Consider the following 22,291-nt stretch of genomic DNA (forward strand, 5'->3'; position numbering starts at 1 on the left):
ATAGGCAACACGCACACTATCTTTCCTCTCTGCATCTTCTTTCATACAACCTCAAGCAAGAATCTCATATCTCTCACTGCCCAATTTACATTACTTCTCAAGTCATTCGTTCCTACCATCACAATCATCTCATCCACCCTTTCACCCCTTTTAACTGCCATAGCCACACTTTCTATCGTTCCTCCAGGTAAACACTCCTCACGCATCCTATATCTTGCACACCATGAATCATTGAGTCTCCCATACATTATGCCCTGTTCCTCAATTGCTCACATACATCCCTCACTCTCTTACACTTTCTCCCTGTGTTTCCCTACTTACCTGCCTTCCTGACATCACTCTATCCCTGGTTCCAGTGCTCCCTCGCATTCTTCTCATTCCCTTTCTCCTACTGTTTCTATTCTCTCCTCTTTTTATCATTCCCATAACTCTCTCTCATTCCCTCTCTTCTACTGTTCCTATTCTCTCCTCTTCTACCATTCTCATAACTCTCTCTCATTCCCTCTCTTCTACTGTTCCTATTTTCTCCTCATCTATCATTCCTATCTCTCTCTTTCTCATTCCCTCTCTTCTACTGTTCCTATTCTCTCCTCTTCTATCATTCCCATAACTCTCTCTCACTCCTACTCTGATCTGCCTTGCATTCATCTCTTTCATTCGCCTAATCTTATCTTTCACACTTCTCATCTCATTCCCTAGACATTCCACCTGCTCTTTCAGCTCATCTATCTCTCTCTCTCTCTCTCTCTCTGCAAGTCAGCCACTCTTATTTGCCATTCATCCTCTCAATTGAGACCATCTCCGAAAACTTCACAATCATTCAACCTTTCCACACTCCCCACTCTCATTATTTTATTCATATTTCTCTCGCTATTCTCGCCCTCTATCATACCACTCATCTCTCAACGTGGAGAATCTCCCATCTCTGACTCAACGAGGTCAGTTATTAGGTAACCATGGTATTCACCATGCTGACACCTGACTAGTGAGATATCGCCCTGACTGGTGAGCCAGCACAAATTTTTTCTAACCCATATATAGTGCATTTAGCATTACATACTTTTATTGTGCATAAAAACATTTCTAGGAGGCTAGAAATCTTTATAATTGCTTTGCATCTTAAAGTAGTCTGGTATGAGGGAAAAGGGATTTTCTCTCTCTCTCTCTCTCTCTCTCTCTCAGAAACTCATTTTCATGTTATCCCAAAAAACAGAGAACACACACAATTAACAGACATAATCCAATCAAACAACAAAAAAAAAAAAGTAAGGCACTTAAAGAAAATAATTTTTTAATGCTAAGGATTAACAGTCTTTAAGTTCCAGTATCACATTGCCATCGTCTTACAATTTTTATGTTCCTGGTAAATACTCTGTGATCATTCAACATACTACACTGGCTTCCTTGTTTCTTACCAAAACTGGCTTCCTTGTTTTTTACCAAAACCATCAGTGTCTCCTTAGTGCATATTATTATTATTATTACCCCCCCAAGACCTCATGGAGTCAAAGACTCATCTGGGAGGTCCTTTTATCACACACACACAGCTCATCATACCGTGTTTTAAACACATTCAAACTCTTTGCAGACACCACATTCTCAGGCAAGGCACTCCAATCATTCACAACTCTGCATGGAAAAAACCTGCCTCTCACACCCTCTTTATACAGTTTCCAGGGATGACCTCTGGTTCTCCCCTGATCTCCCACTATTCTCTGTAAAACTTCTCCAGCATTGATCCTATAACAACACTTTACCAACTTGTAGGTCTCTATCATATCTCCCCTCTTCCTCCTGTCCACCAGACTCTGCAAATTACATCTTCTCAATCTTTCCTCATACTCGACATTCCAGAGGTCAGAAACTACCTTAGTCAGTCTCCTTTGGACCCTTTCCAACATCTCTTCATCCTTCTGAAAACCCGGTGACCAAATCTGGGCACAATAGTCCATGTGTGGCCTAATCAAAGCCTTATACAACGGAACAAGAATCTCCCAACTTCTATACGTCAGTGTCCTCTGCATCATTCCCTGAAGCCTTTGTGTTGTCTTCACAATTTTGGCGATGTGTCCCCTAAATTTTAGATCCTTATCTACTATCACCCCCAGATCTCTTATTTCCTCTACCTCCAACAATATATTCTCACCAAGCATAAATTCTGCATCCCATCTTTGTTTTCCAAATTTTAAAACCTTACTTTGCAACATTGAACTCACATCCCCATTTCTGTGCCCAATCACTCAATCTATTCAAGTCTTCCTGTAAGGCCACAACATCTTCACTACACTTCATGGTTCGTCCCAACTTTACATCATCTGCAAACAACTGAATATCTCCATCCAAATCTTCACCTATATCATTAGTATACAAGTTAAACAGCAATGGACCTAAAACAGACCCCTGAGGCACTCCACTAGTGACTTTCCTGGATATTGCTCCCCCATACACAACTTGTTCATACCTATCAGATAGCCAGTCTCCAATCCAATGCACCAATCTAATATCCAACCCCCATCTGCTCTAGTTTGACTGTCAACCTATCATGATGTACTCTATCAAAAGCCTTTGCGAAATCCAAGTATATTACTGTGTATCCTTTTCCTCTGTCCAAGGAAGCAGTCACTTTATTGTAATAAGTATGTAGATTACTAAAACATGACCTCCCTTTAGCAAATCCATGCTGTCCATCAAAGATAATACCATTGTTATCAACCCAACTCTGGATCCTGGTTCTCACAAGCTTCTCCAACAACTTAACGACAACACCTGACACACAGAAAGGCCTATAGTTTGCTGCTCGAGTTCGATCACCTCCTTTATGAAGTGGCACAATCTTGCCCTCCTTCCACTCCTTAGGAACTTGACCGAGTGCAAGACTCATATTAAAAAAATATGTCAAGGCAGATGTCAACTCCCTGGCACATTCTTTCAGAATATGTGGTGATATGTTATCAAGTCCCACAGCCTTATTAACATCTAGTTTACTCAACTCCCCATACACCTCTATGAAAGGACAATGCAACATTTGTCCTTCAATTGGGAAGACCTGGTTTTAAATCCCATCTAGGATACAAGGAACCATTATTTTATATGGGCATTTCATAGGAAAGTGAATCAGCCATTCTGAAATGGATGGTGAAGCGATTTTCCCTTCTAGAAAACTGAGTTTTTCATTCTGCAAAACATACTGGCCCAAAGAAAACACATAATTAACAGAACTAACAGATCAGCCTCATGATCTGAAATTACTTTAGTCATAATTCCAATCAAACCAAACCAAAAACTTCAAACTACTTTCATTTCTTGTTCTTATGACTACTATATACCAATCCATGCTTTGAGTATTGTTATGTAGCAATAACCATGTTATTGTTATTTATATGAGAGGAGTATACTTGTTATGGTAGGTATTCAAACATTGAACGGGATGTTTGCCTCAGATAAAATTTGGCTTTATTGCCAATTATTCAGGTATTTCTGCTTCAAGAAAAATCAATTCAACTACATGTGCTACTGTTTAGGTGCCATGCTATATTCCATTTCACTGCTAGTTATTTTATCTTCCCTACCTCCTTGGTACATGAATGAAATACAAATTCTGTATATTTTCAGTCATGTAACCTACAACTGCAGATACTACACTATAACAAGAGATTTAGTTAGTGTTAGCTTGCAATTAACATTTGGGGTTTTTCTTCACTACAAATACAGATAAATATACTTATAGTGCCACTTACCTTTACAACCTTCACAGGTTAGAGCATTGTAATGGTAACCGGATGCCCTATCACCGCAAACTAGACATAATTCTTCCTGCTGTCTAGGGACAGGACCTTTTTTCTTCTTATCATAGTCATAACAGCCATTCATTACACTACCAGGTGGACTCATATCATCCTTATCTGGAAAATAAGAAATGGACATAAATTGTGATCATTGCCATAAATTAACTTACAGAAAATGTATTCTAAGAGTGAAAATTCTTAATTTTTCTCATTAAATGTGAACTGTTAGTGAAGTGAAATAATGAAATATTAGCTATTTTTTATTATTTTTTCAATAACCAGGATAATCATGAAATTATTATTAAAAGTGATTATATTACTTATTTATTATTATTATTATTATTGCTGTTGTTGTTGTTGTTATTTCATGACACCTCCAATTACAGCAGTGTTTTTGTTATTAGAAATGTTTATAGTTATTAACTATAAACATTTATTTATATTTTATTAGTGCTTTATTAGTTATCTTTAAGCAAACTATTCTGTGATTTAAGGATGTAAATTTATATACAGTGTGCCATATATAACAAGAAATAGTATTACAAAAATCTATTATGAGCTATAATTGGAACTTTGCCAAAATGCACCATTTCTCTCCCCTCAACAATCAGATTTGTTATTATGAATTTATTTTTGTTATATGTAAGTGGCTTTTCAAAATCTACTAGGAAACATGTTATTCACAGGGATAGTTAACAATCTACTATATGAGATTTAAGCAATAAAATGAGGAATTACTTATACTGAAAGTGTGACAAAATATAAACTCCTAAAACATAGTTTTGTGGTTAAAGTCATGAACAATTAAAATATACTTTTATAAATATAAATCATATCATACTGCAGTTGGAAGAATGGCAGAATGTACCTTTCAGTTGGAAAAGACAGCTCAATTCTGTCATGAAGAGGAATCCTTTATATGGATTTTTCAACTGAACGTGAATTAGCTGATCTCATATGGCAACAGTGGAGTTTTTTCTCCTAGAAACTCAGACTTTTCATCCTGCATACAGATAAGTCAGTCAGAGAGCATATGTAATTATCAGACAAAATTATTATTACTGGGCAGCAGATGGTGTAGTATATGAATCATGTAGATGGAGGATGAAGTAATGGAGATGATCATTTGTGTGGGTGTAAAGTGCCCTCCTGCAATTAGTCCCTGAACTCCATGAAGATATCATGTAATAATAATAAAATTGGCTTATTAAAAAAAATACTGACTGAAAGAAAATCACTTGTAGAAATTATTTTGCTTTCAGTTAATATTTGTATTTCTTCCTTTCTGGATATTCGTTATAATATATTCATAATTTGACACTGGGGAGTTCTTTCACTTGGTTGAACAGCAGGAAGGAGTGATGACAAGAGGCCATCCCTGGAAGTTACGAAAGGAACTGTGAGAAAGAGGGTGAGGAATGGTTTCTTTGCATGGAGGGTGGTTGAACCATGGAATGCATTGCTTGATGGAGTGGCGAGAGCGAGAACGAGTTCAAGGAGTGGTATGATAGACTTTGTGTTTCTTAGGGGGGGGGGCCTCTCCTCAATGAGTCTTGATAGACTTTGTGTTTCTTAGAAAGGACCTCCCATGATGAGTCTTTTAACTCCATGGAAGCCTGAATAATAATAATAATAATAATAATAATTTGCCAAACAAGCAAGAAAACAGTAGTAGATAATCATGGAGGAAGGAGGATAAGACAATATAGTGCTTCTATTGCACACAGAAGAATGACAGATACACCCTTCAAATGGAAAATACTTGAGCTTGATTCCTTGATGAGAAAAGACAGACACCCTAATTATTACAACAACTGAACATATAGCAGTTTTTAATGTGCTGTACACATAATTTTCTATTAGTATTAAAAATTATCCTTCTTTTTTTTTTTATGTTGGTCCCCTCATGAAAAGTTATTTGCTAACTTATAGTGCATTTTGTATGGGGGGGGCTAAGGATTTTTTCCTATTTTTTACCAATTTTATATATATATGTATATTGTATTTTTTAATTTATTTTTACATAAATGGAAACCCTGAGAGACCAAACACACAAATTTTTCAAGCCACTTCAGGCATCCAATAAACGAGGTGATGGTCTCACACTGGGTGATGAAATTCATCTCAGATAATGGTAATGTAAGTCGGGCAGCGAGAGATATGAGATTTTTGTTTGAGACTGTACGGAAGAAGACAGAGAGAGGAAAAATAGTGTGCGTGTTGCCTAGGTATGATAATGATGAGCTGAGCAGAAGAGCGGTGATATTGAATGGCATAATAGCAAGAATGTGTGACAAGAGAGGACTGGTATATGTGGATGCTTGGAGTGCGTTTCAGGAAAGAGAGGAATTGTATGCAAGAGACCATTTACATTTGAATGAGGAAGGACGTACGCATCTGGAGAGATTGCTGTTCTGAACGAGTCAGTGTGTCCCAGGGAGGATGATATCAGAGGTGGCCTCTTGTGGGAATGGCTACTTGGTAGAAGGGAGACAATGTCAGGTAACACTGAGCCCAGTGGAGTCTAGAAGGGATAATGCTGGGTATAGAAACAATGGCATTTATATACTTTATACTAATGCCAGGAGTATCCGGAATAAGGGAGAGGAATTGGCGGCGCAGATAGCATCAGCTTGGCCAAAAATTATTGCGATCACTAAGACGTGGTTGACAGAAGGGGATATAACAACAGGAATAGAAGTTGCTGGGTATAGCATTTTTCGTCAGGATAGGAGGGGAAAGCGTGGTGGTGGGGTACTGTTTATGATAAGTGATGACCTATGTCCTCTAAGAGTGTAGAATTTGGAAGGAAGTGAGACAAATAATTTTGAGAGCGTATGGTGTGAGGTAGAGGTAGGCAAGACAGGATATTTAGTGGGGTGTTGCTACAGACCCAGGAGCACAGAGGATAAGGACCAGGAGATGTTTAGACGGCTAAGTTTGGCAAGTGCAAGAAGAATGATTGTTATGGGAGATTTTAACTTCAGTAGTATAAATTGAAGAGAGGCAGATGCATGTAGCAATAGGGGAATGGAATTTCTAGAATTCTTGAGGGACAAATGTATTAGGCAACATGTAACAGAGGGAACAAGAGGTTCAAGAGTTTTGGATTTGGTTATAGCATCAGAAGAGTTGATAATAACTGAGTTGACGTCTCTCCCACCAGTTGGAGAGAGTGACCATATGGTTTTGACTTGGAAAATGAATAGACATGCAGGAGTATCAAAGAGAGGGGAACTTATGTGGAATTATAAGGCAGGTGATTATAATAGTCTTAGACGTCAACTTCGGGAAGTTTCATGGAGGGAGGAATTGGAAGGCCGGGATATCACTAGTGCGTGGGAAATTGTAAAAGAATATTTGTTATCAGCAATAGTAAGTTGTATACCACGAGCGAAGAAGAGGATGCAATTTGGAGTAAAGTGGATGACAAACAATATTAAACAGGAATTGCATGCGAAAAAGAGGCTATGGAAGAGATATAAGGACACAGGTGAAGAGATGCATGAGGAATATAAGACACAGGCCAGAAGAGTGATTAGTGTGGTAAGGAAAGCGAAACTGGAATATGAGAGGAGATTGGCCCTAAGATCCAAAGAAAATCCTAGGGAATTTTTTAGCTATGTGGCCAGTAGGAGGAAAAATGACTGTGGAAGAATGATATTGTGGGATAAAAATGGGAATAGAGTGACTGATGCAGAGGACATAGTGGAATTGTTCAATGAACACTTTATTGGAGTATTTCATCCTAGAGGAGTCAGTTTTAATGCTAGAGGGATAGGACTGGTTCGAGGTCTGGAGGTACAGGAGGAGAGTGTGTTTCAGATACTGAGTACTCTGGATGTCAGTAAAGCTGTGGGACTGGATGGTATTTCACCACGAGTTTTGAGAGAATGTGCTAGGGAATTGACAGTGCCTTTAACGTGGCTTTTCAATGAAAGTCTGGCTTTGGCAAAGGTGCCCAGGGAATGGAAGGAAGGTAAGATAGTGCCATTGCATAAGGGTGTAACAGACTGGAAGTGTCTAATTATAGGCCAGTCTGTGTGTCATCAGTAGTTGTTAAGATCTTGGAGAAAGTAGTGAGGGACCGTATACAGCATTGGGCAGATGAGAGTAATGTTATCTGTGAGAATCAAAATGGATTTGTGAAAGGACACTCTTGTTTTAGCAATATGCTAGCGTTTTATAATAAAGATACAAGAACATTAGATGAGGGAAAGGCATATACTGCAATTTTCTTAGACTTGGCAAAGGCATTTGACAGGGTGCCACATGATAAGCTGATATTTAAGTTGCAGTACATGGGTCTGGATGTCAGATTGGTCAACTGGATTTAGGATTGGCTGTCTGATAGGTATCAGAGAGTTGTGTATGGTGGAGCAGTTTCCAGGAGGTAGAGGGTTACAAGTGGAGTCCCAGAGGGCCCAGTACTAGGACCTATATTGTTTAACCTTTATATCAATGACATAGCCAGTGGATTGCAGGGGGATATTCAGTTGTTTGCGGATGATGCGAAGCTGGGAAGGATTATTAGTAATAGTGCAGATGCGGTAGCCCTGCAAGAGGATTTAAATAAGCTAGATAGATAGGCAAATGAATGGGGGTTTCAGTTCATTGCAGCAAAATGTAAGGTCTTGAGGTTTGGGAAACATCGATGGGATGCTGCATACTCTATGGGAGGAGTTATACTGGAGGAAGTAGGGGAGACAAGAGATCTGGGGTTGATGATTGATAGAAACCTGAAGTTTAGGGGACATATTGCAAAGGTGGTGAAGGTAACGCAGAGGATTGCTGCTATTATGAGAAGGACACTGACCTGCAGAGATAAGAGGGTTATCATTCCGTTGTATAAGTCTCTGATCAGACCACACTTGGACTATTGTTCTCAGATTTGGTCCCCAGGATTTGAAGGGGATAAATTAACTGTGGAAAGGATACAAAGACGGATGACAAAGATGGTTTCAGGACTGTACAAGGATAGTTATGAGGATCGGCTGAGAGAATGTGAACTGCAGAGTTTGGTGGATAGAAGAAGGAGAGGTGATATGATTGAGACTTTTAAACTGTTGAGAGGTGGTTACAGGGTTGACACTGGGGAGTTCTTTCGCTTGGTTGAACAGCGGAAAAGAGTGATGACAAGAGGCCATCCCTGGAAGTTATGAAAGGAAACTGTGAGCAAGAGGGTAAGGAGTGGTTTCTTTGTGTGGAGGGTGGTTGAGCCATGGAATGCATTGCCTGATGGAGTGGTGGGAGCAAGAACGGTCAGTGAGTTTAAAGAGTGGTATGATAGACTTTGTGTTTCTCAGAAGGGGACCTCCCCTCGATGAGTCTTGACAGACTTTATGTCTTAGGAAGGACCTCCCTTGATGAGTCTTTTGACTCCTTGGAGGCCTGAATAATAATAATAATAATAAAAATAATAATAATAAAGACAATCACAAACATTCATGCCCATGGTGGGATTCAAACATGCAACCTGTTGTTTGGAGAGAGCAGGTACGCTACCACTCAGCCAACCAGCATATCAAATTTTATAACATTCCAACTAGCCAGCGCAATAATCATTGCATTATAATTTTGAAACTTTATTTGTAAAAAAAAAAAAAAAATCAGCTAATGCCTTTTTATTCCCGTATACGGGGAGTAGGCGAGGCCATTTAGCCCAATCTAACTTTTGGAGACTGAGTGGGCAGTTCAATCTCCACTGGTACCAATCAGAGATAGATGGCCCAAGGCTATCACTAAATATATTGTGTTAGGGTTAAGGGACCACGTAACCCTAACACAATAAATATATTGTGTTAGGGTTACGTGGTCCCTAATCCTAACACAATATATTTAATGTCTGAAATAATATGGGTTCTACGGTCAATTTTCTTGAGTTTACAGGACAAAAAACCCGCTTGCCCATACCAGAGATCAACTAACTCGGGAACCGGTCGAAAAAAGGCTCAGAAAATTTTCCTCTAGTCGCCGACTAGACTCGAAACCAAGTCTTCCTTCGTGCAGCTAAGCGCCGTGGTGTGCAAACGCCGCATCCACTGAGCTACACAGGCTGACACTTTATTTGTATTTTATTATTAATTTTATTAACTTTATTTGTATTTTATTATATTTATTTTATCTCGACAAATGTCCGACTGAAACAAAAAGAAGTAGTGTGACAAAATTCTGTAAGGATTCAAAATATTTTTTAAATACCTGCTCTCTCCAACCTGTTTGCTGCATGTTTGAATCCCACCATGGGCATGAATTTTTATTATTATTATTATTATGTGACAACTCCAAGGAGTCCAAAGACTCATCATTTTTTTGTGATTTCAAAAAGTGATTTTGAAAGGACTTTTGACCAAAAAAAATAAAGCTTCTAGATAAGATTTAATAAAATAATAGAGCTTTTAAATAATAAGAGAAAAAAATAAAAAAATAAGGCTTAAAAAAAATAAAGTGGCGATGACAATATATTGCACACTTAGAATTCCTTGATGAGAAATCTTTATATGGACTTTTTTGAGTGTAGGTAAGTTAGCTGGTAGAGTGGCCTCTAGTGATGAGTTCTTGAAAATATTTCATTATTACATGGAGGTACCATGTCATAATGAAATATTTCGTTCAATGAATCAATCAAAAGGATATTTGTTCAAACAATTTTGGGATTATTTAATCAGTATAAATTTGATGTGTTCAGTTATTTCGATACGATATAAATGCTTATATTGTTGATAAGCATTTATTATTATTAGCATTTGTAGTAAAACATGACAATTCCAAGGACTCATTGCTGGAAGGCACTTATTGATGATTCTGTTTCCTAAATTACTGAAACTAAGATGCTTTGCCTGAAATTCCTCCTTATGTTTACTACATTACTGCATTTGTCACTTCAGTTTTGCTGTAGCTAGCATATTTTTCAAAAACAGAAAACAAGTTCGAAAAGGTTTTATCAAAATCAAAAGTATTACTTTAGATGTATGATATGGAAGGGGGGGGGCGACAAGCAATCTGTTCCTATTCAGATTTTATTTAGTAGCTCCTGTGCACCTCCATATTGATATGCATTTTATTGAAAATTACCTATGCTTGAATATGCATTTATGACACAAGGAAAGTTTATAAGGATGTTTCAAATGAAATCCTTTCAATTTTTCAAATGAAGAACACATGTATAGTCTTATGGTTACAATAAATAAATAAATAAAAAATAAAAAAGTCTGACTTAGAAGTTTTGTTTTAGTGTATCTGTAAGTTACTAAGGAAAAGAATTCCAGAAGACTACGAAACTCTCAGGATACAAAAACTAAGAGAAGCAGAGCAGGCAAAAACCAACCTGAAAAAAATAGAGAAAGACTTAAATTTTAAACAGTCAATTCCATCTGCTTTACAGGATCAGAATGGAGAAAAACATACCAATAGAAAAAGGATAGAAGAAATTGTGCAGAATTTTTATAACAATCTCTATGCAACTAAGTGCCAAGTTTCAGTACCTATTATTCCAAAATCAAGCAATATACCAGATGTACTTCCAGAAGAAATAGAACATGCCCTTAAGAAAATGAGTAAAGGTAAAACCTCAGGACTTGATCATGTTAAGGCTGAAGAAATCCAACAAGGTGGACCAATTATTTTCAAAACGTGGCTGCCAGATTCATGTGGTACTTCAAAGAAAGAAAGATTCCAGAGGAATGGAAGCTCAAAAACCATACTTCTACTAAAAAAAGGGAACAAGGAAGACATAAAACACTATCATCCAATCTGTCTACTCTCTCACATATATAAAATCATGAACAGAGTAATACTGAACAGAATCCAAAACACTCTCAAAGACAACTCCAGTAGAGAGCAAGCAGGATTCAGAAGAGGCTTCTCCACAATAGATCATATCCAGGTCATTTCACAACTAACAGAAAAATGCAGAGAATACCGAATCCCGCTATGTTTCCTCTTTATTGATTTTAAAAGAGCATTCGATACTATAGAACACAATTCAGTCATCAGTGCCTTACTGGAAATAAATGTGGATCCTACTTATATCCACATGATAAAAGAAATTAACAAAAATCAGACCACACAAATAACACTATTTGATCAACCTATAAATATAGATATAAAGAGAGGGGTCTGTCAAGGTGATGTGATCTCCCCCAAATCTATTTACCAGCACTTTAGAATATATTCTGGGAAAAAAAATAAACCTAAATGGAGGAATAAGCATAGATGGTGAAAAACTACAATGTGTTGTAGTTTTTCACCATCTATGGTGGAAAACATAAATCCTTATGTTTTCCGATGATCTGGTACTGATATCCCACAACCCAAAAGGCCTAGAAGAAATGGGTGAAAAAATATACACAAACAGCAGTAAGATAGACTTAGAAATGAATCTAGAAAAAACAAAATGGATCAAAAACGTCTACACAAGTGACAGTCATCTATGTATTGATAACATCCCTACAGAACAAGTTGACTCCTACAATTACAATTACTTAGGACAAACAATAAAAATGAATAATGATTTATCTGAAGAACTAGCAAAAAGAAAGAAAGCTACATGGCTATTATTCAACAGACTAAAAGGAACACTTACTGATCCAAATCTTGATATCTCTGCGAAGGCAAAACTATTTAATAGTGACATACTTCCATCACTTACATATGGATCAGAAACATGGAACACGACAAGAAAAGAAGAAGAAACTCTCGGAATAACTCAGCATGCAATAGAACGCAGGATTTGTAACATCAGCAAAATGGAACATGTTAGGATCTTTTCTTAGTTCTGTGTTCCTAACATCATTTTGTAAGGATTATAAGAGATCAGCGCATAAAAGATATGGTAACTGCAGTATATGAAAGCAAGATGAGATGGGCAAGTCACATAACCAGATCAGGGATAACAGATGGACATATAGAATACTCAACTGGCAACCAAGAATAAAGAGAAAGCCAGGAAGACCACCTACAAAATGGGGAGATCCACTAGAAATCTATGGGTATAACATGGAAGAGAGAGGCTCAAGATCGAGATAGTTGGAGGTCTTTATGACCTGCACTCATGGAGAAATCCTGAGTGAAACACAGGTCCATCCAGGTAATATCAGGTTGATGAAAATTTGATGTGTTCAGTTATTTCAATAAAATATAAATGCTAATATTGTTGATAAGCATTTATTATTATTAGCATTAGTCAAACACAAACAGTTCATGATGTCATACATGTGTGTTTGTGCAAACATAATGATCATTTTATCTTCTATATGTGGAGTCAATAACTTTTTTGTTTTCTTAGCCTTGTTATATGGTGAAAGTAATAACTATTATTTACTTCTATGGAAGGGGGGGGGGGGGTAAGTTGAGCGCAAAACTTCGAGGATATTTCTCAAAGCATATATTCTGCTTTTACAAGAACACATGCAGCTAAGACATCCATAACCGCATAAAATCAATACATGCACATTTTATTTAGGAAATGAATAAAATATTAACGGACACAGACGCCATTACGTTTTACAGAGTTCAGAACTTCGTAGACAAAGTTGACACGTGTACTACAAACACATCAGCTTTGAGTTACGTTAATATCTTTATATTCATGAGGCCAGGTGTGAATCCACCGCTCGTCTACACTTAAACAGCTTAGTTAAACTTTTAAAATAAGACACGCACACGCGCACGCGCACGCACGCACACACACACAAAATCAACTATATAATAATAATAACAATTATTATTATTAGAATTATTATTATGTAAGGTGCCTCCATGGAGTCAAAAGACTCATCGCGGGAGACCCAACACTAACCGTTATTCACATAATACCTGTCATACTTCCCCTTAAACTCATTCACAGATGAAGCATTCACAACCACCTCTGGCAACGCATTCCACCCGTTTACAACCCTCCAATAAAAAAAATCTAGTCCTAACACCCTTACACAATCTCCAGGGATGACCCATCGTTCTCTCCCTTCCTTCACTGGTCTTAAAAAGGTTATCAGTATCAATCCTACAAAACCCTTTTAATAATTTATAATGCTTTCTCTTTCAAATATTATTATTGTTGTTAACGAGTATCTCCATGGGGTTCAAAGACTCATCACTGGAGGCACAGAAATATGTAAACTATAGGAACAACATATGTTGAATTTGCATGATTACGCAAAATCAATCTGATAATATTAAATTTATTACTCAATATCATACATTAAACTCTTAAAGGTTTTATTTTTGCTTCTTAAATAGTTGCAGTGTTCAATATGGATATGACAGAATTTGGAGAGATTTTTCCAGTATTAAGGATATTTTTCTGGTTGAATATAATTTAATTTTATAATTTAATATATAAGTGTCCTATAATTCTGGTTAGTTTGTAAAACGATTTTTGTTGTTGTTTTGTTTGTTTTTTTTTAAATTACACGTCGAGTTAAAAACGTGACAGTGTAATGCCTCGATGAATCTGTTGCCTCCATGGAGGTTACCAAATAATAATAATAATAAATAATGTTAATGTAGGGGCTCCGGCGACGAGTCTTCTGACTCCACGGAGACATCGTAATAATAATAATAATAATAATAATAATAATAATAAGTAAAAATAGTTTGATCAAACAACATAGCGAGTGAAAATATTTCTATTTATTATTATTATTATTATTATTATTATTATTATTATTATTATCTTCCAAGTAAAATACATTATTCCATCTAACATAAAAAAAAAAAAAAACTCCTATATCACGGTATCTGCGAATCCCTACTCAGATACGGTATAACAATCTATGCAAATACATCAAACAGCCACCTAACAAAATTAGAAATATTACATAGGAAAATTGTGCCAACAGTTATTTGGACACCTTATACGCAGCAGCCAATATCCGACCACCACATGGGGATACACAGAATCCTGAGCATTAAAAATCTAAAACACTACATAATATTACTAAGGAATTACTTAAACATCACCTATCGAAACAACAGAAACACATATCGTATAACACGACCCACAGCAACTCTACATCCCTAGACTGTTCAATAAATCATACGGTTTCTTTTGTGAGATCACATTTGATACCTATGCTACACAACAACTTAGTAAGAAATTTAAAACACATAGACAACTACAGAACATTAAAACATGAACTCTGGAAAATATACCAACAAAGTTAATATACCATTAACACTAATATATACATCACAAATCACCAGCATCCAATGCCTACATCCCATCCATAAACAGTAACAACAACAACATAAATAGTGAAGGCTAATCCCAATCTCTTCATAAAAGCTAACTCAAGCTTCGAAGTAGATGGGATTAATCGCCTCATTCATCCACACGTAATCCTCATAATCAAAGACTGCAAGTTATGTAACAAAACAGTCAGTACGGTGTATAATAATAATGAAGATTATATATATATATAAGTATGTGAATTTGTATCCAAAGTAAAAAACATTTGAAAATAAATAATGTGCCTTAAACTGCGTACAGTGTAATGTACAGACTATCAAGTGTAATATGCATTAATTGTAAATATGTAAATACTCTGTACGATGAAAATAGAAAAATTGCTATTTTATACGTAATGTGTAAATATGCAAAAAATGCCTGTAATAATCATATATATGCCGGCAAAGGTTGGTCGAGCCTCTGCTACTGATGCCTCTGTTAAGTAAGTTTGAGCGCGGTTAGTAGTTGGAAGGGATCCAATCGTTCGATGCTGTTGGCACACTCTCCCGCGATGAGTCTTTGGACTCCCTGGAGGTGTCAAATAATAATAATAATATGTAATTTATCTGAGACATTATCATATTATTATTATCCATTATTCAAAAATTCCGTGTAATCTTAATTGTTAATACTGTGTTAGAAGAACACGTGTTGTAAATATAGATGCAAAAAAAGTATTATTATCAAAATTTTAATTGAAATGCAATGTGGAAACTGAATCACATATGCAGCACTTAGTGTTGAATTGAGTAAAAATTACAAGTTGGAATGTCACTAAAGACGATTATTGTAATTGCGTAAATATTTTAGAAATCAATAAAAAAAACATAAAAATAAATTATTATTACGTGACACCTCCAAGGAGTTCAAGGACTCATCGAGGGAGGATACCTGCTCACCGCATCATCTACAGCCCACCACCACCACAAGTATTGTCACAGACAATCACAAACATCCATGCCCAAGGCGGGATTCGAAGCCACAGTCATTTGGTTGGAGAGGCCAACAAGGCCAGAATAACTCTTTATTTATAATCTATATAAAATGGATGTGAGTAAGGGGATGAGGAGCAGGTTCTTGGCATGGTGAGTGGTTAATGAGTTAAAGATCTTTTTCTTTTTTGTATGACAGTGTGGACATTTCATGATGAGTCTTTTAACTCCATGGAGGGTAAATGTTAATAATAATAATGATAAGAAGAAGAAGAAGAATGCACTCTTCTTATTTTTAACGTTACAATAAAATATTGCAAAAATATATATATTATTATATAATAAATTATTATTCAGTCTTAACTTGAGGGATAATTTAATTAAAATTATATATTACATAATTCTAAAAAATTATATAATTATGACTGTAGATATCTAATTATGTTTTAAGGTGTATATTTTCTATAAAATGATTCATTTTTGTATATTATTTAATAAATATTTATTTTTTTATTATTTAAACTAATTAATTTCGTTAGAAGATAGTACGATAACACAAAAGAAAAAAAAATCAGCTTTTACTATGTGCAGCTATTCTGGCTACGATAAAGAACAAAAGATTTAGTTTAGGTTTCGTTGAAATAATAATACTTCTTAAAATGATTACTACAACGAGGTTTAAATATAATTTACCAAGAGCTATATTATTACGGGAAGCAAAGAAGCAAAACAAGATTTTGCAATAATTCTGAGAAATCTTAAGCAAATATCTGAGACGAATCGACTTGACACTTCTCCATGTTTTCTTGGTAAAGTACTGGGCTGTATAAATATGGAACCTCAAGGGTTATTAGCCTAATCGTAAATGTGTATAATTAAACCTTTGGTCTCATTCAAAGAGGGCGCAATGGAAAGAGGAAAAATAGAATTTTAGTAAGATTTAAATATTTTTCCCCATAAGACAGAAAAAAAAGGAACATTTTTATTTCAGGTCAAATTAAAATGGGTTTAAGGAATAAAATAAAATAAATATCATGCTCTATTTTTTTTTTTTTTTCTGTCTTTAAATAAAACAACTGCGTAATGAAAGTTTACATACTGGTAATCGACATACCAAAATCAATTTGATATATTATAAGACGGACAATTACTTAAAAAATTATTAGTAATTACATACCAGGATTAATACAGATAATTACTTACTTTAATTAATTAAAACGATAATTAAATACTCTTAGTTTAAGCCCCATGTTCGATAAAATGCTGTACGACGACTGCTTTGATGATATCATTAATCATTATTTGTAATAATCATAATTTAGATTTGCCAAATAACTGGTATTAGCTATGATTTTCAAGCAAGATAATAAACATATATTCTCTACAATATTTTATCTTTCTTTCAAGAAAGTACACGCTTTTTATCTTATCCATTCGCCATGCTGACTGCACACAAAAAAGGTCTACTACGATTGCGTACCATAACAACGTTATGAAACAAAATTAATGATTGCTAAAAAATATTACTTTACTGAAATCATTTCGAGATCGATTATAGATGGCTTTTTTTTAAAGTGGCGGCTCGTGGCTTGAAATTGGGGGTGCTGCAACTTTCGAAATATACACATACACGCTATCTATAAGTACAGTGTTTGGATAAAATATTGTATATCAAAATTATGGTAAAAATTAAAAAAAAAATAATTAAAGATGAAAAAATATTATTTATTATCGATAAAATTATACAGTATGGTATAATTCAAAATTACTTAAAAATTAAATATATTCTTCATGAAAAAATATTGTTTATTATCGATAAAAGTATACAGTTTAGCATAATTCAAAATTACTATAATAAATGTTAGCTCTTTAATTATAATGTCCAAATATTTAAAGAGGCAGAGTAAACACGATAAACACTACGAACACTCTACTATTGGTGCAAACTGCTAATAAACAACAGTGGAACTGCACGACGGACAGTGCCGCATTACGCTAATATAATAGCTCGCATCTCACTATGACGCGCATATGCTTGCGCGCGTAGCAATATGGCACTGTGAAAAACACAGTGTCGCTAGCGTCCTTCGCCCTCCTAAGTGCTACAAGAGGGATTTTTATTATTTTTTTTTTTTACAAAATAAGAGAATTGTATAGGATTGTTGACGATAAAATGAAATATTACAAGCAAATATAAATAAATTAATAAATATATTTATGTATCGAGAAAAATTGGGGGTGCTGCAGTTCCTATGCACGAGTCGCCCCTGTTACTTTTAATCTATAATCGTGAGCGGATTTTGCGATTCGATTTTTATATAGAATGGTTTCTGTATGAATAATCAATTGTTCCGCTTAACTAAAGAAGAATATTCTACAAAATATGTGAATTTAAAAAAAAAAAGAGAGAGAGAAGAAAGAATGAAGTGTGGTTTAGTGTACACCTTGCCATTCGGAAAGGTCAAGGTTCGAAAATATCTCGAAAATAATGTTTTCGAGGTCTTTTCAGTGGATGATAAATTCCATCTTCTAGGCGGCAGCTTTTTTTTTTTCCTTTCTTTCATTCTTTCTCGAGCGCTTTAATCTCTAGTTTTTCAACCCGAAACAGGCAAAACACGCAATTTGCAGCCAGCTATACATTCCTCTCCAAAGGGGTGCAGCAAAGGAGTGTCTCTTCAGCTGCACTGGTAATCTCCAGATACCTACAGCAATAGGAGACCCAACTCAATAGAGATAAATAATAGACATATAAATGAATCATTAGAATGTCTAAACACACCTTTTATTTGCTATTAAACACGAACTTCATCTTTTCTGTATGTGTGTATAGTGTGGCGCTAGGCTATTCTTCCTCTTCATTCACTTATGTTATTTGAATCCAGTTCGATTAATACACAATGTCTCTTCCTCATGCTAAAGTTTCTATGAATAATAATTTCTCTAACATCACGTGACGTTACATATAAGCCATAATAGAATGAAAATTCTTGGGCTTTAAATCACTGACTCTGCGTGTATACCGGAGTGATAGGAGGGAAAAGAAGGTGGGGTGAAATAGCCTCGTAGCAAGTGGTACAGCATATACGCAATCTTCAAGTCGCTTGTGTTGCACAACAGTGCCCTTTGGGGGGCCATCTTCAGGTGTGTCGCCGTATATCAGGAGGTGGTTTGAGCAACTTGTGTCTGTTGCTGTATGCAAGACTATGCTTCAGGCACAGAATGACCTGGCGATGAATTGACACAGCGAGCCTTGAGCAATAGTAAAACAAAGAAAAGTGAGTCACCAAGACAGGTCTGAAAGATAAATAGATCTTAAGAAAGAGACTGGAAATTTCTTTTAATATTAGGCGTTTCCAGGACATACTGGAGCAACAAAAGATTACACATGAATCTTTGGAGACACTAAACTAAGTAACTTAAAAGCACTGCATAAGTTTATTGAATTTTAATTTAAATGCTTTATAATAGCATGTCATACGCAGAAAGGTTTTTAATTTCTTGAAAAGTTGCTGTTTTATAATATAATATGCTGAATTGTATTTAACTTTATTATTTATCAAAATATTTATCTACCTTTACCAAAATAGTTTTGCAACTCAAGGATGGCATATAGGTTGAAACCGACCTGCTAGAGTAACTCCGTGTTTCCTTGACAACCATAGTAGTGTAATACATTTTAGAATGCTATGTTGTAACATAAATTGCACACAACGTAGGCGTATCGATAAGATATCTTCGTATGCCAGCTCTTTCAATACAAACAACTGATATCTCTAGTTTCCTTTACTGAATATAGTCAGCATCATAATAGTTGAAAAACTCGCAACAAAATCTCAAATGATTTGGAAAAGTAGAAATTCTTTCAAATGCAAATATGCTTCCTTGTCCCTATCCAATTTATCATATCAAATTCCAATGTTTTGAGAAATGGATAAAAAATCTTAATAAACTGTGATGGTTCAGTCTTTTTTTATATCATGGCATCTATCCAGTTCTTCTTAAAACCTGTGTGCCGTATCAATACAAACAACTGATAGCTCTAGTTTCCTTTACTGAACATAGTCAGCGTCATGATAGTTGAAAAAACGCTCAACAAATCTTAAATGATTTGGAAAAGTAGATTTGGACCATTTTACTCTTTTATTCTACTAAAATTTAGATCTGCTTTAATTAGTACGATATTCAAGTTATTTCCAGGAAAAGAGGAAACGCAAAACTTTGAATTCAGATCGAAGAAATTGCTAACAAGTTTGTTCATCTGAATCGTCAAACCATGCGCGGTAATCAAGTACTATTAAATTCAATAAGTTCATCAACCTTTAACGTATGAAATCATTTTTTAAAAAAGAAGAAACTTAATCTCAGTTTTCATAATAATTGCATTTTGTAACTATTTAAAGCCCTAATTAACTCGAGATCTAAAATTTGATTCCTAAGCAACATAATTGTTTAAGTTTGTTTTAGTCCTCATCATAGGAGGTACGCTCATCGTGGGAGTGTTTCGCAAACAGGTGGTGGGGGTTTTAGATTACAGTGAGCATTATTAGCGTAGAAGCCGCTCTATCGGATCTAACTTTGACGCATACATCGTGAATGTCTTTTCACACTTTATTATTTGTCTAAACGGAAAAGAAAGGGATAATCTCCCCATCAGTGAGGTAAAAAAATCAAAATAATGCCATATGCGTTTTTCTGCTACCCTTTTTCATTTCTTTTCAGATTAAAAACTTTTATTTTTAAATATTCGTTTAGGTTAAAAAGCTGAAATGAATTTAAATGATATTTGCACAAAAACTCGTATGAAAATACACCATTACTGTTGCCTAGGCAACGATAGCCAATTGTCTGCCTTATTTGTAATAGAAATGAAGCGTTATGTTGTTTAACTCAAATACATTTTTCTGCTTCGTGTTTTTATTTCTATTCTGACGGTGACGGAAATAACTGTCTACTTTCTTTGTTATAGTTTTGTGCTCATTTTACACTTCGTTTCGGATACATCCTACATTTGAGGCGAGTTGGGGAAACGATTTATTAAAAGTGGATTTAACAGGAAATACCGTTTCTTATTTTTCGGTTTTTTCCCCCAACTATTCGTGCCTGTAGTTACCAGGGGATTGGTCATGCGATCTACATTCGTGTCTATCTGGTTTTCCATTCGGACTGAGAGGCCCAATTTACGATGGCGCGTGAAGTATGAATTGTCATGGAAGGTTGTTCCAATTCAGAATAAATTGTGAAACGAGCGCCAACAATAATAACAATGATGACACTATTAACGAAGGTTACTCTTTATATCAAAATTTTAATCGTATTTCTTTGGATAAAAGACAAAATTCAATACTTTGTAAACAGGGTATTTCAGTCTTCTGGTACTTAGGGAGGAAAAAAAAAAAAACTGTGTGTGGAAGTATTCTCTTCAAAGACTATACCATAGTACAGCCACGTGTAGTTTGTGCACACTTTTTAAAATTGTAACCTAGCAACAAGCCATTACTTTAAAAAAAAAAAATTAAAAAAAAAAAAAGTTGCCGCTAACCGACTCGTCATAAATTGCTTCACGGTCCTGTCTGAAAATCTGGCTATTTGTAATATTATCAGACATTCGACCCAAGGAGCTAGACGAAAACAAGAGAAAACAAGATTTAAATGATTTACGGCTATGTATAAAAGTCAGCAAAGGATTGGTTAAATCTTTTGTGTGCAGCTCTCCGATGCAAGCAGTCGAGTGAATAGCAAGAAGATTTAAGCATTCGTTCAACCTTAACACCTGTTTACCCTGCTTGGCACGTTGACCTCTTTTATGAAGGATTTCGCAAAGGTATGCTATAAGGAGGGGAAATCAAGTAGCTGGTCATGGGCAAGTTATTCGGTACCGACGGCTAGCTATTAATCTTCGAAAATATAAGTAGTATGAGGTAATGTTAGGTAATGACCGGGTCATAGGAAAGGAACCGACTTGTCCGCGAGTAAAATGTATGAAGGATGGTAGAATTGGGGTTATTATGCAACACGCCTGGAGTAGCTATTACTAACTTGATATTAGCATCAATTTTCGCATTTTTATATAAGGAGATCAACGTTTAAATATTTAAGAAAAAAAATTAAGTGGTTTCTCTTCACTTCCCTCCTAAACCTAAAACAAATTAGGCTTAGTGTAGGTGGGAGTTCAGATTTTGTTAGCTTTCCTGCTAACAAAATCTGAATCTTGCGGGTTTCTTTTTCTGTTGTTTGTTTGTTTAATTAACTCACTAATGCTTAAACCCAAGAATTTGCTTCATAAAGATAATTTTCCCGCATGACAGATTTCACTTTAAGTCAACTCAACGTGAATATTGTAAATG

The 22,291-nt window shown here is 35.5% G+C and overlaps 1 protein-coding gene across 1 annotated transcript in view; it reads right to left on the minus strand.

Annotated features, from left to right (window-relative positions):
• LOC150099990 (ecdysone receptor-like) overlaps nucleotides 1-22,291 on the minus strand; it is a 98,004-nt gene that overhangs the window by 51,321 nt on the left and 24,392 nt on the right. Inside the window, 1 exon segment of the mRNA XM_090403120.1 lies at nucleotides 3,738-3,902. Within this exon segment, the coding sequence (XP_090259246.1) occupies nucleotides 3,738-3,902 (165 nt within the window).

This window comes from Typopeltis vanoorti, chromosome 13 (assembly GCF_054136105.1).
Source record: "Typopeltis vanoorti isolate ZY-2024b chromosome 13, IOZ_Tvanoo_1.0, whole genome shotgun sequence".
NCBI lineage: Eukaryota > Metazoa > Arthropoda > Arachnida > Uropygi > Thelyphonidae > Typopeltis > Typopeltis vanoorti.